The 17,013-nt window shown below is 39.1% G+C and overlaps 1 protein-coding gene across 1 annotated transcript; it reads right to left on the bottom strand.

Annotated features, from left to right (window-relative positions):
- Positions 1 to 6,699: 6,699 nt before the first annotated feature.
- On the bottom strand, positions 6,700 to 16,921 carry LOC139463393 (uncharacterized). Its single transcript, XM_071244652.1, has 9 exons — positions 16,594 to 16,921; positions 14,068 to 14,195; positions 11,332 to 11,622; positions 10,663 to 10,810; positions 10,419 to 10,568; positions 9,439 to 9,729; positions 8,845 to 9,114; positions 8,017 to 8,142; positions 6,700 to 6,845 (listed from the first exon to the last, which is right to left on the bottom strand). Exons 1-9 carry the CDS (start codon positions 16,919 to 16,921, stop codon positions 6,700 to 6,702), a joined length of 1,878 nt encoding a protein of 625 aa, XP_071100753.1.
- Positions 16,922 to 17,013: the final 92 nt, after the last annotated feature.

Genomic DNA, 17,013 nt, shown 5'->3' with positions numbered 1-17,013 from the left:
TGTTCTTTGTAGCCAGACTGTATGTTGATCACCTTCCTTGGAGGCAATGAACGACAAAATGAAGTCGTTACACCATGGTGTGTTTCGAGGAAGTTTCATTTAGTTTTTGGTTGAATATTCATATGAATGTTTCATTGCTGAATAGTTTCTTTTCGTTGTCGAAAATGTACCCGGATGTAGTGTGACTTCGGTTTCACTAAGGAAAGGTTTGCTAATATTATGTCCCAAATGCAAATGAATTATTTCATGTGTATTCATTCCAGTTTTGTTTTTGTTGTTGTTTATTTTAAGGAAATATTAAAGTCAATGTAACCCTATTTAAGTGAGTCAACGGATGGCCCACCTGCAAATTCGATAAGATTTTTCAGGGAATAGAAATTGAATAATTATTTTTCTTCTTTTATACTGAGCAAATTGAATGTTAAAGAATCTCAACCCCAAGGATCGGACAATTCATGTGAATCTTCGCATCTATAATATTGCCGCCATATACTTCTATATAGCTAAGACCTGTCAACTGAGGACAGTACAACAACTAGTATAGTATCAAAGAAATATTTTACCGCTAGATACCGCTATTCAAAATATTGTCTATCGTTTGTTTAACTGTGAACTACTTACTGTAGATATGCACATGTCTATATATTTATGTATATATGTAAATAGGGTATGTCAGTTCTAGGATCAGGTCACTCTAGAGTGATTCAATCCTAGCGCAACAAGAAAATGTTGCTTTCATAGCTTTAGTTTTCCCAAACTGACAGGATTGATCTCAATATACAGTTTCAATAAGCAAGGTTTACAAGTTGTGGACTGAGATAAAACACGAATTAACACCACAAGCAGTACTCTCGATACGTTAGTAAAACGTTTTGATGCAATTGCTTCCGGTATCATATTTTGTTTGTAAAAGTGCATGAATAATTCAGTGTGACATTAAACTTCAGTTAGCCCAACGCCTCTAGATATCTAAAAAACTAACTTACGCGATGTATCTCAATATACAGTTTCAATAATCAGGCTATGCAGTCACAAGGTTTTGAATGTAAAAAATAACGATGGACATATTGACCTAAGAATTTGCCGCCTTCAAATTGAGGACGCATTTACAGATATGAAACAAGTCACTACATTTCAACAGTGTTTCTTAAACTGCAAATATGATTGTAGCAAGTAAGACTGGCGTGGTTGGCTTCATTACTGCTAATTATTCAGGTTTCATAGGTGCAAAATATTATTCTTATTGTAAACTTTTTAGTGAAGTTTTCATAAAGGAGTACACACAAACATCATTAGGATGTGTCAATCTAACCAGGAACGAGATGTCACAGGAATAACAGGGAATGTCATAGATTTTAGCGCCCTGTATATATTCACATGCATTGAAGCAGATTAAAAACAAATAGCCGTTATTATCAGAGCCCTATTAAAGCTATCTGAACGCACTGTCTGGCCAAATAAAATGGGATAAACAGCAATAGTTTGGCTATAAATTATCATATAGTATGGAGGAAAGGAAAATGTATCAGTCAAAGTTTTGTCCATACGGTTACAAGTTGTCGATAATAGTAAAATGTAGCAAATGTTTTTTATATTAAAAAAATACTCATTGGCAGATGAGATGTAAGATTATGTAGTATTACATCTCGCCTGCCAATGTTGATCTAATCAAGCAATAGACTGTTTTAATAAGGATCCAATCAGTTTGTCACAGCTGTTTAATCCAGCTGTACATCACCTGTGTGCTATGTGTTATTCTTACTGTACATTTGGCTTCATCCAATTAACTGTATACTACCTGTTATATATTACTTGTTGTTCTCAATGTTAATCTGCTGCTTATCACAACATGTCATGCATGTTTATCTTCGGTTTGCCACAACCCTGTAAGGGATTAACAATAGTTGTGTTTTACAAGCAAATGTGGCATCTCAGTTCACGTCCAGCTTAGGGACTGACACCAAGGTGCACGTGAACCTAACTCAGCCTGATTTCGTATAATTGATACGGTAACATCGGAATATAACTTTCAATATCTAGTTTGTCAGTGAGGGTGTAGAAGAATTCATTTCGATCATTTATGATTTATAAAATATTCACAATGTAGAAGTACATGTCAGCCACATTTACAACATTCTCTTGATGTAATGTGTCGGGAAGCTATTTCAAGGGAGTATTGGATCCAATATCTAAGACGAGGATAAGTTAGTGCTAGTTTCCATAATACATGTAGTTTAAGTTTTGAGTGTACTGACCTGTATCTGACCACATCCTCGGTCCATTCAATTTTCCAAGGAAATATTCCAGTACTGATAAAGTTGAAAAAGACATTTTTAAGGTTATATTTACAAGCAGTTAATATCATTGTGTTACATATGCAAGTGCTAGTTTTGATAGTATGAACATTGACTGAAGCTTAGTATGCACATATAATATGTTTCGTAGCATGAGTTTGTACACAGTCGTCCGAGGAGTAGTAGCCTGCATTTGACTATAGATATATATCCTGTTGGTGATCGCATTCCTAGATTCGCTATGGTTGAATCAGTTGATTATTATTGGTCTAGAGCTTGAATGACTCTTGCGAAGTGCCGTTTAGTATTCTCTATCTAAATAGTGTCTTTACCGCGTATGCCCCTTAACAGCTGACACGCATAAACAATAGTAGAGAGAACTATTCGGTGCCATATTTTAAAACATGCAACATCCAAGCGACTTGACTGAGCTTACTGTGCGTCTTGCGTTTTGGCAACATCGCACCATCATATTTGTACATGTAGTGCAATGTTTAGAATGACTACCCTATATGTTACACTATCGGATGTTGCAATAGGAACACTACCCAGCTGAAATTTGAAGGGATTATGTTGGGAATTCAATCTAATGAATATAACGTTGTGGCTTTTATTGGCATTGTAAGTTAATCTCTGGTCATATGAACTCTCTGTAACAGTATAAAGAGCATCCTGTAGACCTACAGATTTGGCGCTGACTCAAGGCGTGTCTTGCATTCTAGGACCAGAAGTTAAGAGAAAACGAGATGAGATGCAAATATACATTGGAAATGTGTTTCTACTTGTCCGGCCCTACACCAACACCTACCATCGCCTCATCACCACATACAGACAGATCCACAACCACCTTCCGAACCAATCAAGAAGTACTAGTGGACAAGTTCCTGGCTAGCGTGAAGGATCAAGTGTGAGTGACAGCAAACCTTCATGTATCCCAACAATATATGATGGAGAGCTGTCAGGTTAGTTAGAACAACAATATTATAATGTACAGTTTGGACCATTGGTTCGTTTCTTTGTTGGGGAAATAAGATATTTTGTAATTATAAAAATAAAATTATAGAAGATGACGAAGTTGCAATTGATATATAAATGATATGTCCCAATGTACAATGGAAATAAATGTTTTGAGATGACCCACACCACCTTCTATTGTCTATCCGTGTGGTCGCACGTGGCCCTGTGCACAGCACACAGGTCATAAATCAGGTGAAGTTAAGCAACGTCGGTTCTCGGAGAGTAGTTGGATGAGTGACCACGTTAGGCAGCTTGACTCCTGAGAGTTTCTAGAGCTTGGGTCCTGCCCCACACTGCTGCCTGCAGCACATGTCGTGTCTCCTTAGGCAAGTGACTTTGTTCGAAATGTGCCTCTGTCCACCCAGCACTGAGTGGGTACCCAGGTAGGATGAGATGGTAACCTTATAGCGCCTCACAGGGAGCTGAGAATGAAACTCTTCGGGCTTTCCGACTCCTCCTACATTCAACTGGAATACTGTTAAAAGCGGCTATAAACCCAAAACACTCATTACACTACGAACACTCACTACATCGAAACGTCGCTATATGCAATAAACCAAAAGTTGTTATCCATAAAGTTGTACGCTTTCTTATTTACTGTTTACTGATGTTTGAGCTTGGTATAGGAAACGAAGTCAATTAAATCAATGCTATTTAGACCCGTTAATCCGACAGTCTTGCACTCTGATTCCGACACACCTATTTTTCAACGAATTGCTGGAATTACTTATTAATCAGTCTCGTTAATCCGACACAGTGATCAGTCTACACCGTGGTCATCTGCCTTCGAGTACACAGCCCCGTGCTTTGATACGAGACGTGTCGGCGAGTAGCTGCATATTTCTACGGCTGCAGAGATATACTTGCATTACAATAAACAATTACTGCTTTAAATAAACAAAACAGGATTAATCACATGCCTAGATTACCTTAATCTCATTAAATCGGATACAAGCTCTCGCTACCAATGAAATTACCAGCAGGACGTCGACATTAGTCACTAAGGAAGCAGCTTTCTTAAGCATTGCCGCACTAGTTTCAAATTGGCGACTTCCATTCCAGACTATGCTTTAAAAAATATTTTGAAACAGTCATACGAGTCCATAACAGTAGTATTGTGTAGTAGTATTGTGAGGTTGCATGATTAGAAAATATATTCCGCTAACAAAGTAACATAACAAAATGAACATTTCCTTTTTCCTTTTTTAGTACATGTTTGAATCGTTATCTGTCGTGTAGTTGTCCGATTTTCGACCACGAACGTTGATACTACCTAAATTGTTTATCCGACATACTCATTAATCCGACATAATCAGAAGCAACCAACAATGTCGGATAAACGGGATTTGACTGTATTTATCTGATTCTAGCTGTATATTCGCCCGGAGAGCGGAAGGTCCGGGGTTCGATCCCCGGCCGCGTCATACCAAAATATGTTAAAAGGTACTTGTTGTTACCTTCGAGCGCATTAAGGGGCTAAAACAAGGACAGGTCGGCTCGGTGTCAGTATACTGTGTCTGAGTAAGATATTCATGTTAAACTGCGGCATGGTATCTCAGTGGGCTAAGCACTATAAATCGGCATCAATCCAGACTAGTACAAGTAGCCACACACACACACACACACACGCACACACACACGCGTACAATAATCTGGTGGATGTGTTTTCCAAAACAATTCAATATATCTTCTCGGCAGAGCTACAAAACGCACTGAATGTATGACGAAAGCAAATCCACATATTTAATCATTTTCATTAATATATTAGAAGTAAAGATTAAATTTGTAAAGGTCAAATTTAAGACCCTCCCAAAGAATCCTGGGATGTCATCAGGATGAACTCAAACTGCCCGATCGGTAGCACCGTCGTAAGTAATGACAGACTTCTCCTCCTTCTCCCCCTTAACACAACAAAATACACAACTATAACACATTGGGATACCGTACGGTGCACATAGTGACCGCAGTTTATTCTTCAACATATATCCACATTATCTTCAACATTGTCCGCATCAGGAACATCAACAGCATCATGACCATCAACACATCGTGATTTACATGAATATTAACTCGATGCCTCACATTTCCAACGTATATAATATTCACAGGCACCGACGCCCAACCACATGTTCTAATGGCTCGTCAGCGCATATACTCAGAGTGTATCCCAAATCCATCCTCTCACAACTGGAGTGTTCGAGATTTCAACTATGGATACCGATCCATCTCACAATGTATTATCATGGTTCGCTATCACAACTTGCAAACAACCTCACGAGTATTATCATGGCTCGCCAACACAACTTGCAAATAACCTCACAACGTATTATCATGGCTCGCCAAAACAACTTGCAAACAACCTCACAATGTATTATCATGGCTCGCCATCACAACTTGCAAACAACCTCACGAGTATTATCATGGCTCGCCAACACAACTTGCAAATAACCTCACAACGTATTATCATGGCTCGCCAAAACAACTTGCAAACAACCTCACAATGTATTATCATGGCTCGCCAACACAACTTGCAAACAACCTCACAATGTATATCATGGCTCGCCGACACAACTTGCAAACAACCTCACAATGTATTATCATGGCTCGCCAACACAACTTGCAAACAACCTCACAATGTATTATCATGGCTCGCCAAAACAACTTGCAAACAACCTCACAATGTATTATCATGGCTCGCCATCACAACTTGCAAACAACCTCACAATGTATATCATGGCTCGCCAACACAACTTGCAAACAACCTCACAATGTATTATCATGGCTCGCCAACACAACTTGCAAACAACCTCACAATGTATTATCATGGCTCGCCATCACAACTTGCAAACAGCCTCACAATGTATTATCATGGCTCGCCAACACAACTTGCAAACAGCCTCACAATGTATTATCGTGGCTCGCCATCACAACTTGCAAACAACCTCACAATGTATATCATGGCTCGCCAACACAACTTGCAAACAACCTCACAATGTATTATCATGGCTCGCAAACGCAACTTGCAAACAACCTCACAATGTATTATCATGGCTCGCCAACACAACTTGCAAACAGCCTCACAATGTATTATCATGGCTCGCAAACACAACTTGCAAACAACCTCACAATGTATTATCGTGGCTCGCCAACACAACTTGCAAATAACCTCACAATGTATATCATGGCTCGCCAACACAACTTGCAAACAACCTCACAATGTAATATCGTGGCTCGCCAACACAACTTGCAAACAACGCTTAATATTAATATTGTATGTGAAGACAGCTTTGTTGACAACATTCGATAGTTATGAGATAGTTGTTATTCACACATGTTGCTAATTGATCTTTATGTACATGGAGAATAATATCCGGGATCATTCCGTGTTTTAGCCAACTATTGATAAAGCCTCATCTGTCAGAGGAGGCGGGCGTCTCAAGTAGCCTCTCGCCAGTAGGATGCCGACCCCGGACACGACGAGAATCCCTCCAGCAAAGTACAAGGCTCCATTCTGTGTCCAAAATGTCTCTCTATCTGCAAAAGCATAGACACACACATGAAACTATTTGAGTAGCATATCTACACATATCAACTTTCCGTGAATGTTATGGAAAATATGAAGGAAGTAAATGAGGAAAAGAAAACATGTGCTGTGATTTTGGAAAAGGAAAGGAAAGGAAACGCTTTATTTGCAACATCGTTTAGGACAATAATGATCAGTGCAAATGGAGATGCCTTGTACATACTTGGATCTTCATAAGTTTACGCCTTGTGCCCCGTGATTCTTTAGAGTGCGATTTTAAAACTGTTTGTGATATTTATTTATCGTTGATATACCTGATGCTTAAATTAAGCCACATTGTCCTTGTTTTGAATTTGCAGAACGAGCAGAAATCCATACTCATTAAGAAACGTATCAGTAAGAAAGGGAGCGCAATTGGAGACCATGGGGATGCCTACCTTTTTGCCTAAATGTCCTATCCCCAAATATCCCCTAGATGTTATCATTAAGAAAGTCTATCATTTCACATACTGTTTCCTTTATAAACTACAGATGGCACTTGTTTTCATTTTGAACAAATTGACCTGAAACATTGACGATATTGACGTATCAAAATCTATGGTTAACCCTTTTAGTGACAAATGCCTCATGGGTTAAGGAATGATTCCGCTCCTTACGATTGTCGTGTGTGATAGTGGGGTTTAAGTGAAAAATCAAATATTGTGACAAAAGTGTCACTTGTGACATAAGTGACAGTGAACAATCTGTTTGAGATTGTAAATGTTGAAACAAATCCTCTGACTTTTTAAGAACTCACATGATATGACTTGTCGCGAATACTTTCTGTGAATATAAAGAAAGTCATTCCTTGACTTTGTTTAGAATAATGTTTATTTTTTTAGACAGGGATTAGGTGTAACATTTGCTGGAGCCAGCAATAGGTCTCTCTCTGTGCGGAGACATTATCGTTCCTTGTACAAGGCCTTTAACAACCGAAAACTATCCAGTGAAGACAATCTTAAGGACTAGGAATTTTAAACAAACTTCACTGGACCATTCAGTGTAGAGAAGACATATGCTATGTAACAAACAGAAAGAAGACAAAATAGAAACTTGCTCGCTATTAATGAGATTATTATCACCATGAAGTGTATATAACTTTCAAATATAGGTTCACGACAACTATGTCAGCATCTTTCCTACCGAGAATGACGACACCCAGGATTATACCAACTTCATCACAGCATCTCAAGACAGGAATGGTCAGTCTGCAGTTGGCAGTGCCCGTAGCATGCAGCATTACCAGTGGCATCATTACGTGAGAGTACGCTGCAAGGTCAAGATTACTATGAGAAATACTTATTGCAATAATGGACGCGCTGTTGCGAAAGACACATTGTATGTTTACTTTTTTAAGCAAGCCAACTGAAAGACGGAGAAAGGTATGCGTGATTTGTGTTTACGACGTCTTGAACACTACTGATTATATAGCAGCTAATGTTGATTGAATCACAAACTATGCTTGTCTTAGATGTTTACCACTGTATTTAAACCCATTAGCACTGGTATGGTGTTGATAACCCTAATTACATAATCTCGGATTCTTGCTAGACTAAGGGAAGCATCTGCTCAGCCTGTCACACCACGATGACGAGGTGAAAACCTCCGATCCACGAACACATAACATTTTTTATAAACAAATGTTACCCATCAAGTCAGAAAAAATACTAAGTAACTCTGAAAATGGTGACATTAATCGATCGTCCAAGATGTGCAAGGGTTATATATTGCTATTGCAGTGTACCATTTATCAAAATATTGATCAACTAAGTATTAATTGAAGATTGAAGATGACTCTTATCGTGTGGGCTAAACGACAACATTAGAGATGCTTCCCTTGCAGACATACTTGAAAGGTCTATTTTGAGAAAACTGATACAAGATTTGAACACATATCGTTAATGGTTAATGTTAAGAGAAGATCTTGAAATGTTGTTTCGAACATAAATTGATATTTTCAGTGTATCATACCCAATACTATCCCAAGCAAGGCCATATAGACTCCCACAATCCATACGTTCATAGGTACAACCTGATGGATCAAGGTGCCAAGTCCGATCATCAGAACCACCATTCCCAAAGGTGTTGGGCTAGGATTCCGCAGGTTTTCTCTCCAAAACCTGACACTCATTACCAAAATAACCATGTACATTACTTGACTGCCGAAGAGGACAAGGAACAGAAAATATTGCGTTTCTGCAATGGACACAGTTTTGATCAGCGATGGAAGGATTGCCAATCCTGGAAAAAATAAATAGTGATAGGTGTAGTGAATAGAAGCAACCCAGTGGTCCTTGCATCGCAAAAACCTGCTCAAAGCATATGTTATATTAGTTTCAATCCACATTCAATCTCATTACACCAGGCCCCTAATACCTACTGGGTTAACATCTATAAAATATTTCATTATCAATCCATCATATATTGTTATTTAAATGTGTGTAGTCGTCAGTGTGCAGCTCATCTGCTGCCGTTAAAGGAAACATTAAACTTTAATCAGTTGTTGCCAGAAGGTACAACAAAACTTTATCTGACTGAATGGCTTTGAAAGGACGTAAAACTCACCAATAGAGACTGACGTTCTCATTATCAACGTGACATAAAATGAAGAATGTCTCAAAATATTGGTTATATTTCTTGTTTTCTCGTAGTGGGAAAGGAACCTGCAACACAACAGACCAAGCGCTGGCAGTGCCCACAAAGCATACGGATCAACTTTATAGCTGATAGTGATGCCGATGATGTTTCCAATGACGCATCCGACGTAACTGATGAAGACAGCGAGAGCAAGGCGGCCAGGGAGGAGGAGGATGGTGCCGACAAATCCAGCTGTACCCAAAAGGCCGTATGCAGTACCTGTAATATAGATGGGTGTTTTTACAAATATTAGCTTAAATGTTATGTTTTGTGTTTTAACATGTAGAATCTCTTATAAAGACGAATAAAATATGATACTCAATATAACTACTTCATTATTAAAGGAACAAAAACGAGCAGAAACAGGTAACAATATGTATTTACTGCATTCCCGATAGTTTCCTGCTTGAATGGATGAGTTGGTTTTAACGCTGCTTTGAACAGTATTTCAGTTATACTAGTGCGTGTCAGCTTCATGTGGGAGAACAACTCGAAGTGATGCAAATCGTAGACGTTTACCGCTTTGGTGAAACCCATCAACACGACTATCGTGCAAACAAAGAATCATACTATGGCGAGCACACGTTTGATCTGAGAATCCTGGTACAGCTGAGGGGCGCAACTATATAGGCCACTATAAGGCTCGTGTGGCTCCTTTTGTCTTACTTACATTCAGCAGGTATTTCATTTTCAAAGTAAACAAATTAGAACTGCTATTAATTGATTTGAATTCTTCTCCCACCTCAGTCTCCATCCCTAAAAGTCAATAAAAATAAATACAGCAATACTTTTAACAAAATCAAGACGTAAAGAAATTGGATCATTATCAGACATCCGTTTTTTTATGAAATTAACTTTACATATGTTAACCAGCTGCTGCCTTCCATAACAAAATGTCACAACCATACCCCCAATGATACTTTCTGGAACAATTAGGACATCAATTCCAGTTGCCAGTGACACTGTCAGCAGTGTACAAAAACAGATGAGACCGACGCTTCCGGCAATGGCTACCTTCCTGAGATCATATTTGATCATAAGCGGCACACAGCAGACAGCTGAAAAAGAATATAAACATCATGAAAGGTATGCGTTCAGAAATGAGTTAGTGAGTACGATGATGTCTAAACACATAGTTTGGATATACTGTACCAGCCACTGCAGTGGCCAGTCGAAAACTGACGCAGGCCTCTTCCCGGTCAGCTCTTCTTTTGCAGAAGACAGAGAAGGCGCCGGCAATGAGGTTTATTATCAGACCGACAATCATGATCCTTCCAGATGCTGCTTCTCTCATTGACATCTGAAAAAGTCGTTTGAGGATTTACAGTGTGTGCACTCAAGCGTTAAAATAACCTTGTGTTTGAACATTTTACTGGTTGTGAAAAGTTATGTATGAGGTCGACAAAAAAATAAAACCAAAATACCACTTGCCTCCAAATATTATGTATGTAACACTACCTTACTCGATAACCCCGTATCACCATTTTATTATGATATGTACTTTATTTACAGTTTCTTAACCACAGATTCGTTTGGTAATCTTCCAACTGATTGCAATATTATTTAGACGCCAAGCATGGATATGGTACACGTTAACCATTGATCATAAGCATGGTGAATTCGAAGCTGCAATCAAGGGTTGCTGTCATGCCTATGGGACACCGAAATATTCTTAAACAGTTAGAATTATTACAGTTAGACCGGTACAAGAATCGTCATAACACAATGGAACGGTGATGTTAGATAATTAAAATAAATGATTTTATTCTGATCCGAGACTTATAACTTTGTGGGTTAAAAATACACCATTTCAACTCTTACAGTACGTGGCTCGTTTATTGCTTCAATGTAGTCATACACAGGGTTAACGTCAGCAATGCAGTCATAGCCATCATCAGAATCCGATTTGCTTTCTTCCGTCCCCTGTTGATCGGGAGGAGCTTGGTTGACGTCGTCAGTGGAGTGATATTCAACAGAACCTGGGTTGTTGTGGTCAGTGCTAGCGTAACTACCGGCAGTAGACTTGTCGTCAATGGATTCGTACTCAGCAGGTTTGTTTACTTGCAGCATCTCTTGTCCTTCAGGAGTAGGGATGATTTCTTCACCAGATTCCTGATAAATAGGTCTGAATTTAGCCGACATTGTTGGTAATGTCAGAGTAGTATATAGAGGATTCATCACGAGTGTTTTTTTAAGGCGAAATATCAACCGATTGCCGAGCCTTTGGCGAGGCAAATACTTATCAACGGGACGAGGTTGATATTTCCCATATTAAAACACACGAGTGATGAATTCTATTTGTCATTTTTACATTATTGTTTCCGTTTTAAAGTAATAAAAGTATTTACATCAGCAACTTGTCGATATCTTACGTTTAGAACGTGCGTAGTGATACATGTTTTCCATTGTGAAGTTACTGTGAACCAAAATAAACAACCTCTTAACTCCTTCATGTCATATTCTTTCGCTGCGAAAAAAATGTTCCTCGGATTATTTCAAACAAAATGTTTGGACAGAGTTTTGCAGAATAATTGAAACTTTAATAACAGTTACAACAACGATTCTGTGTAATGTGATTATATCTCTGGTGTAATTTCGCTTATATACAGCTTTCGAAACAAACCGCTCACTCACTTGAAGAATGTCTCGCGGTCAGAGTAGATGCATTAGTCGGTGTCACTATCACTTTCAATGACAATCCGGCGTCGTTTGACCGGAACCGGGCTTGGATCGTTAACGAGATTGATCGTTAAGTTTCCACCAGTAATGTTGCCATCAAACTTAGTGTTGACACCACCAGAAACATTTATAATTTGAGACCGCTGACTGTGTTGTCTACTGGCGATTTGAACATTACGCGAGGGGCCGCTGTACATGACGGGAGTTTCATCAACAAGCTGGGATGTTACAGTGTCGGATGGAGTGTTATCACTTGCTCGTGGAGAGATCACCCGTTTGATAAACATACAGCTGTATTACACATGTGTAATACCAAAACGCGTGCTTATGTACTGTCGGAACAAGTTTCCTGAACAAATATTGAAAGCTCTCAACTTCCCTGTCTTATTCAACGACATTGCGTGTGGAGATGATAGATTACTGAGAGGAGCTTATGCACACGCAATAACCCAAGCAACCCCGTTGCTAGGCTGACGTCACATAGCATTGTTTCGCCAATGGATCTTGCAACAAATTTCCACAAATTGCGCCAACGGGTATTGTAACGTGATTGTAAACTTTGTGGTGCAGGGCCCCGTTCCACAAGGCGATCGCACTGTAGCGCAACGAGAGTCGGAAGTCTATGTTAATGATCACGCCTAGATTTTGGGCACAAGAGTTTTGGGCAAAAAGTATTGAGCCAAGGACAGAGCCTTGAGGCACTTTAAACTTTAGTTCATACTTATTTGATCTTACTCCATTTATGATGAAAGATTGATAGAGTCCTGAGAGATATGAAGCAATCTCTCATCAGATATCAGAACTATTCACTCGTTTCATAAAATTGGTATTACACGGGAGCTCGTTTAGTACTCTATATTTTCGCGAAATAATGTTTGATATTTGCTTGTGGTGGTCAGAATTAATATGGCAGTAATTGTTCACAGAATGGATATTTTTGTGACTAGTTATCTGCATTATTTGATTTGGCCGGACTTTATTGTCATTCAACTCTTGCACAAGGTGTTTGCGCGCAGAGTGATTATTGAGTCGTTTCGATGTTTGGAGACTGGCGGCATCGCACATGTTTTTCATGAGAGGAAAGTTTGTTTTTCCCAATATGACAGAGGATAAACCACTGATCGCCTGGTTTAGGCTTGCCTAAAGTGTGAGTGCCGGTGTAAAAGGGATCTTCTTCTCGACAGAAGTTGAGTGGACGCGTGGAGGCATACTTATACACCTGCACAGGGCACCGAGATCAGCAACATTAGACCACATTCGGGGCCTTACGTCACGACAATCACGAGGATTCTCACCAGACCCATTCTTTCCATTCCCCCCCCCCCCCCCCCCCCCCCCCCCCCAACACATGTTGTACTGCTCACTGGCACCTCTTAACACGAAATGGATTTTGTTGTGGAGCCATAGACAGTTTATTTAATCAGTTTATGATTACTGATTCCAATGGATCAGGACTGCCACAGGGACTTGATCTCTTCATCACCAATCGGGTCAGCTCTCCTTGGTAAGTTACCACGCCCTTCTTTCTTTAGTTAAATTTTCCTCCCCTTTAATACTTACCGTGATCGTGAAAATTCTAAAGATGGCGTGAGTGAATAGCCATACCCCCTTCGTTTTAGCGACCTCTCGATGCTGCTCTGAAAACCTGTGAGACTGCTCATAATTTCCCCTTTATTTTTTTAACACTAATGAAAAACTTGCTGGGAAGTGTGTCTAGTTCGTTTGGAGGTATTTCATGCATTTGGCGAATTTCATTTTGGAATTTTAGAAAGTTATCAAACAGTTTCAAATCGTACAACGTTTTCTTGGCTGTGTTTTTGTTTTGATTGACTAGAATCACACCATCGATCATGCCATCCTCAACAGCCACAAATCTACCTTGGACATCTTTAGACTTCGTGTTCGTCGTCTGCTTTGTCGTGCTCGACGATGGTGTTTCCATGACGAAACGTTGGTCACAGGGAATTTTTGATAATCTGCCTTCATCACAGACAAATTCAAATTCGGTTTCATCAACCTGTTATCTGTAACATCCATTTGTGAACACGGATATCACTGTAGCACTTCCCCTTTGAACTATTGAAACATTGTCTCCAACATCAAAGGTAGCCATATTGTTTGTAAACACCTACTCACGTGCGACGGCGAAAAACGTCCTACTTCCTGTCATCTAATTTGCATACTTATGTCATTGGGGTATGACATACACGTTTTTATGTCATAAGCTTATGTCATGGATAAATGCTTTAGTTAAATGATAAATACTTTTTAAAGCTGACCTCACAAAATATAGTCTGTACACAGTGGTGTGTTTGGAGATAAGCCGGAAGTTTTACGTTGCGTTCTTATGTGATCGTTCCATTGTTCAGTAGTTTCCTCATTTTGGGGAATATGTACCCGTATGCTACCTTGAACCTCTGTATTTAAAAATGAACTTGAGACTGACAGCTCTTTAAACAGGACAAATGACATCTCCCCTAGATCAAAGAGATAATTCAAACATGTCAAAACCGTACAGCTAAGCAACCTTTTTCCCTTCGTTTCCATTCACAAGATGCATGGCCTTCCGTGTTACAGGAAGATCATGTTTGCAATGACAGGCAACTATTTGTTGTGATGGGTCAATAACTGAATAGACCAAATGCATATTGATATAATTCGGATCGAATGTCCATACGAACCAAAGCTCAACTTTCGAGTTGCCTCGCACATGCGTTTTATGTCTTTGTACATGTATATAAATCAAAGTGCCTGCCTTTAGACATGTTAGAATTCAAAGCCGAAACATGTATAGCGTAATTTGAAAAACCGACGTCAGCATAGCAACAACGTAGCCAATGTTAGCCCAACGTTGATGGCCAACGTTGACCCAACGTTAGATTAACGTCTGTTTTATTCCTCAATACACCCTGGGCAGCCTGAAGGCCCAGTGCAAATTGTTCTCACATGTTTCAGTTCAATTATAAGATATTTGATTTCTTCTGCTCTTTTCCTCAATGTAGACTGAAATAACGAACAAATAGCAAAACTATAAAATATTTTGAACAATGTCAGTGATGATATTGCGATACACTTTTTTCCTTCAGTTTCTCTGTTTTGGTTCCGTTCCTTAAGCAAACTGGATTTCTTCTTATATTCGTGTTATGGGTTACGTTTAGATTGAATTGTTTGATGGGCATTACCTAGAAGTTGACGGATGACAAAGTAGACACAATTTATGGATAACAACTTCTTTAATATTGTAAAGGCGAAGTTTCGGTATAGATCCTTATACCGTTGTCAAGCAAGACTGTATCATGTTTAGATTGGTTAACAAATGTGAGCTTATGAATGAAATATCTCTTACATATGACCCGATTAATGACCCAATGAGAACCCATTAACATTTTAAGGGGCACTAATCTCTGGCTTCTTCTCGGCTGTCTGACACTGGCCGCTTGGGCTCACTAGCTGCCGTGAGTCGATTTGCTCGCTAACGCAAAAGAGCGTGACAAGAGACTGGGCTACCGCCTGTAAAGACAGCGTAAATAAACTTGGAGGCAATATTTGTTTTACGCATTTTTTAACACTCCCAGCTGACACATAACATTTTCAAAAAGGGTTCATTGTAGTTTTTCAAAAACATTTTCGTCAAAACATTTGTTTAACGTTTTAGAAATAGTTTACATCTATTCAAAGTGTTATTGAAATGTTTTCAAAATGTTATTCAAGAACATCATTCTATATCATAAGCGAGACTATTTCAGAACATGTTATTACAATGTTTTCACCACATTGCAGAAATGTTTTGCCAGAACATATTTCATGAAATGTTATCATCATGTTTTAAATACATTGTGTACACATATGTAAAATCATCCGAATAAATGTAAATGTTTTATAATTGTTCAAAATTGTGTTGAAATGTTTTTAAAATGTTTTTTTCGTGAACATCTTGCATAAGATAGGCGAAACTATTTCACTGTTATTACAATGTTTTCAACACATTGCAGAAATGTTATGTCAGAACCTATTTCATGAAATGTTATCGCATGTATTAAAGTGAGTACCGATTACAAAATAAAACCCTTTCCCTAACCAGAGGAAATATCTGCTAAAAGGAGCGGTCATGGAACGATTCTGACGATACCGCCGGCATGTGTTTATAAATCACTGTTAAATAGTGATGATACCAGGCGTTCGCGAAAAGATCCGCTTATCCTACCCCACCACCGGCACCCGTCACAAACACGTGCAAAGGCAATTCAAGTGTTCCAAATTTAATTTCCTGCCATCGAATACTCAATGAAACCCACAAATCTAAAAGTGCATGACGTTGATCTCCCACATGAACCGAAACAAATACACAGTAAAAGCTTAAATGAACTTTGTAACCTGTGCCATAAAAACATACAATTTCAACTCTTACCGTGCGTGGCTCGTTTATTGCTTCAAGGTAATCATACGCAGTGTTGGTGTCAGCAATGCATTCATAGTCATCATCAGCTTTCGACTGGCGTTCTTCTGTCACCTGTTGACAGGCAGAGGCTGGGTTGACGTCGTCAATGTAGTGATATTCAACAGACGCAGGATTGTCGTGGTCAGTGCGAGCATTACTATCGGTAGTAAATTTAGTTTCGTCAATGGATTCGTGCTCAGTATGATTGTTTTCATTCAGGATATCTTGTCCATCGGGAGTACAGATGATTTCACAGGATTCATGATGAGAAGTTGGTCTGAATTCAGACGACATTGTTGGTAACGTCAGAGTAATATATGTTCTTTGTAGCCAGACCGTATGTTGATCACCTCACTTGCAGGTAATGAACGACAAAATGACATCAT

This window comes from Haliotis cracherodii, unplaced genomic scaffold, assembly GCF_022045235.1.
Source record: "Haliotis cracherodii isolate W230 unplaced genomic scaffold, xgHalCrac1.p SCAF_16, whole genome shotgun sequence".
In the NCBI taxonomy this organism is placed as follows: domain Eukaryota; kingdom Metazoa; phylum Mollusca; class Gastropoda; order Lepetellida; family Haliotidae; genus Haliotis; species Haliotis cracherodii.
Note: the sequence above shows the minus strand (reverse complement) of the source record. Positions and strands in the feature narration are given on the sequence as shown.

Bases quoted from the DNA above. Each gene is read 5' to 3' on its own strand.
- LOC139463393 (XM_071244652.1), bottom strand. From the start codon at position 16,921: ATGTCGTCTGAATTCAGACCAACTTCTCATCATGAATCCTGTGAAATC. The intron at 14,196-16,593 runs GAGTTGAAATTG...GGTTGATGAAAC, and splicing joins AAACGAGCCACGCACGGTAA to CGAATTTGAATTTGTCTGTG. The intron at 10,811-11,331 runs GTAAGAGTTGAA...CGACTTTTTCAG, and splicing joins CAATAAACGAGCCACGTACT to ATGTCAATGAGAGAAGCAGC.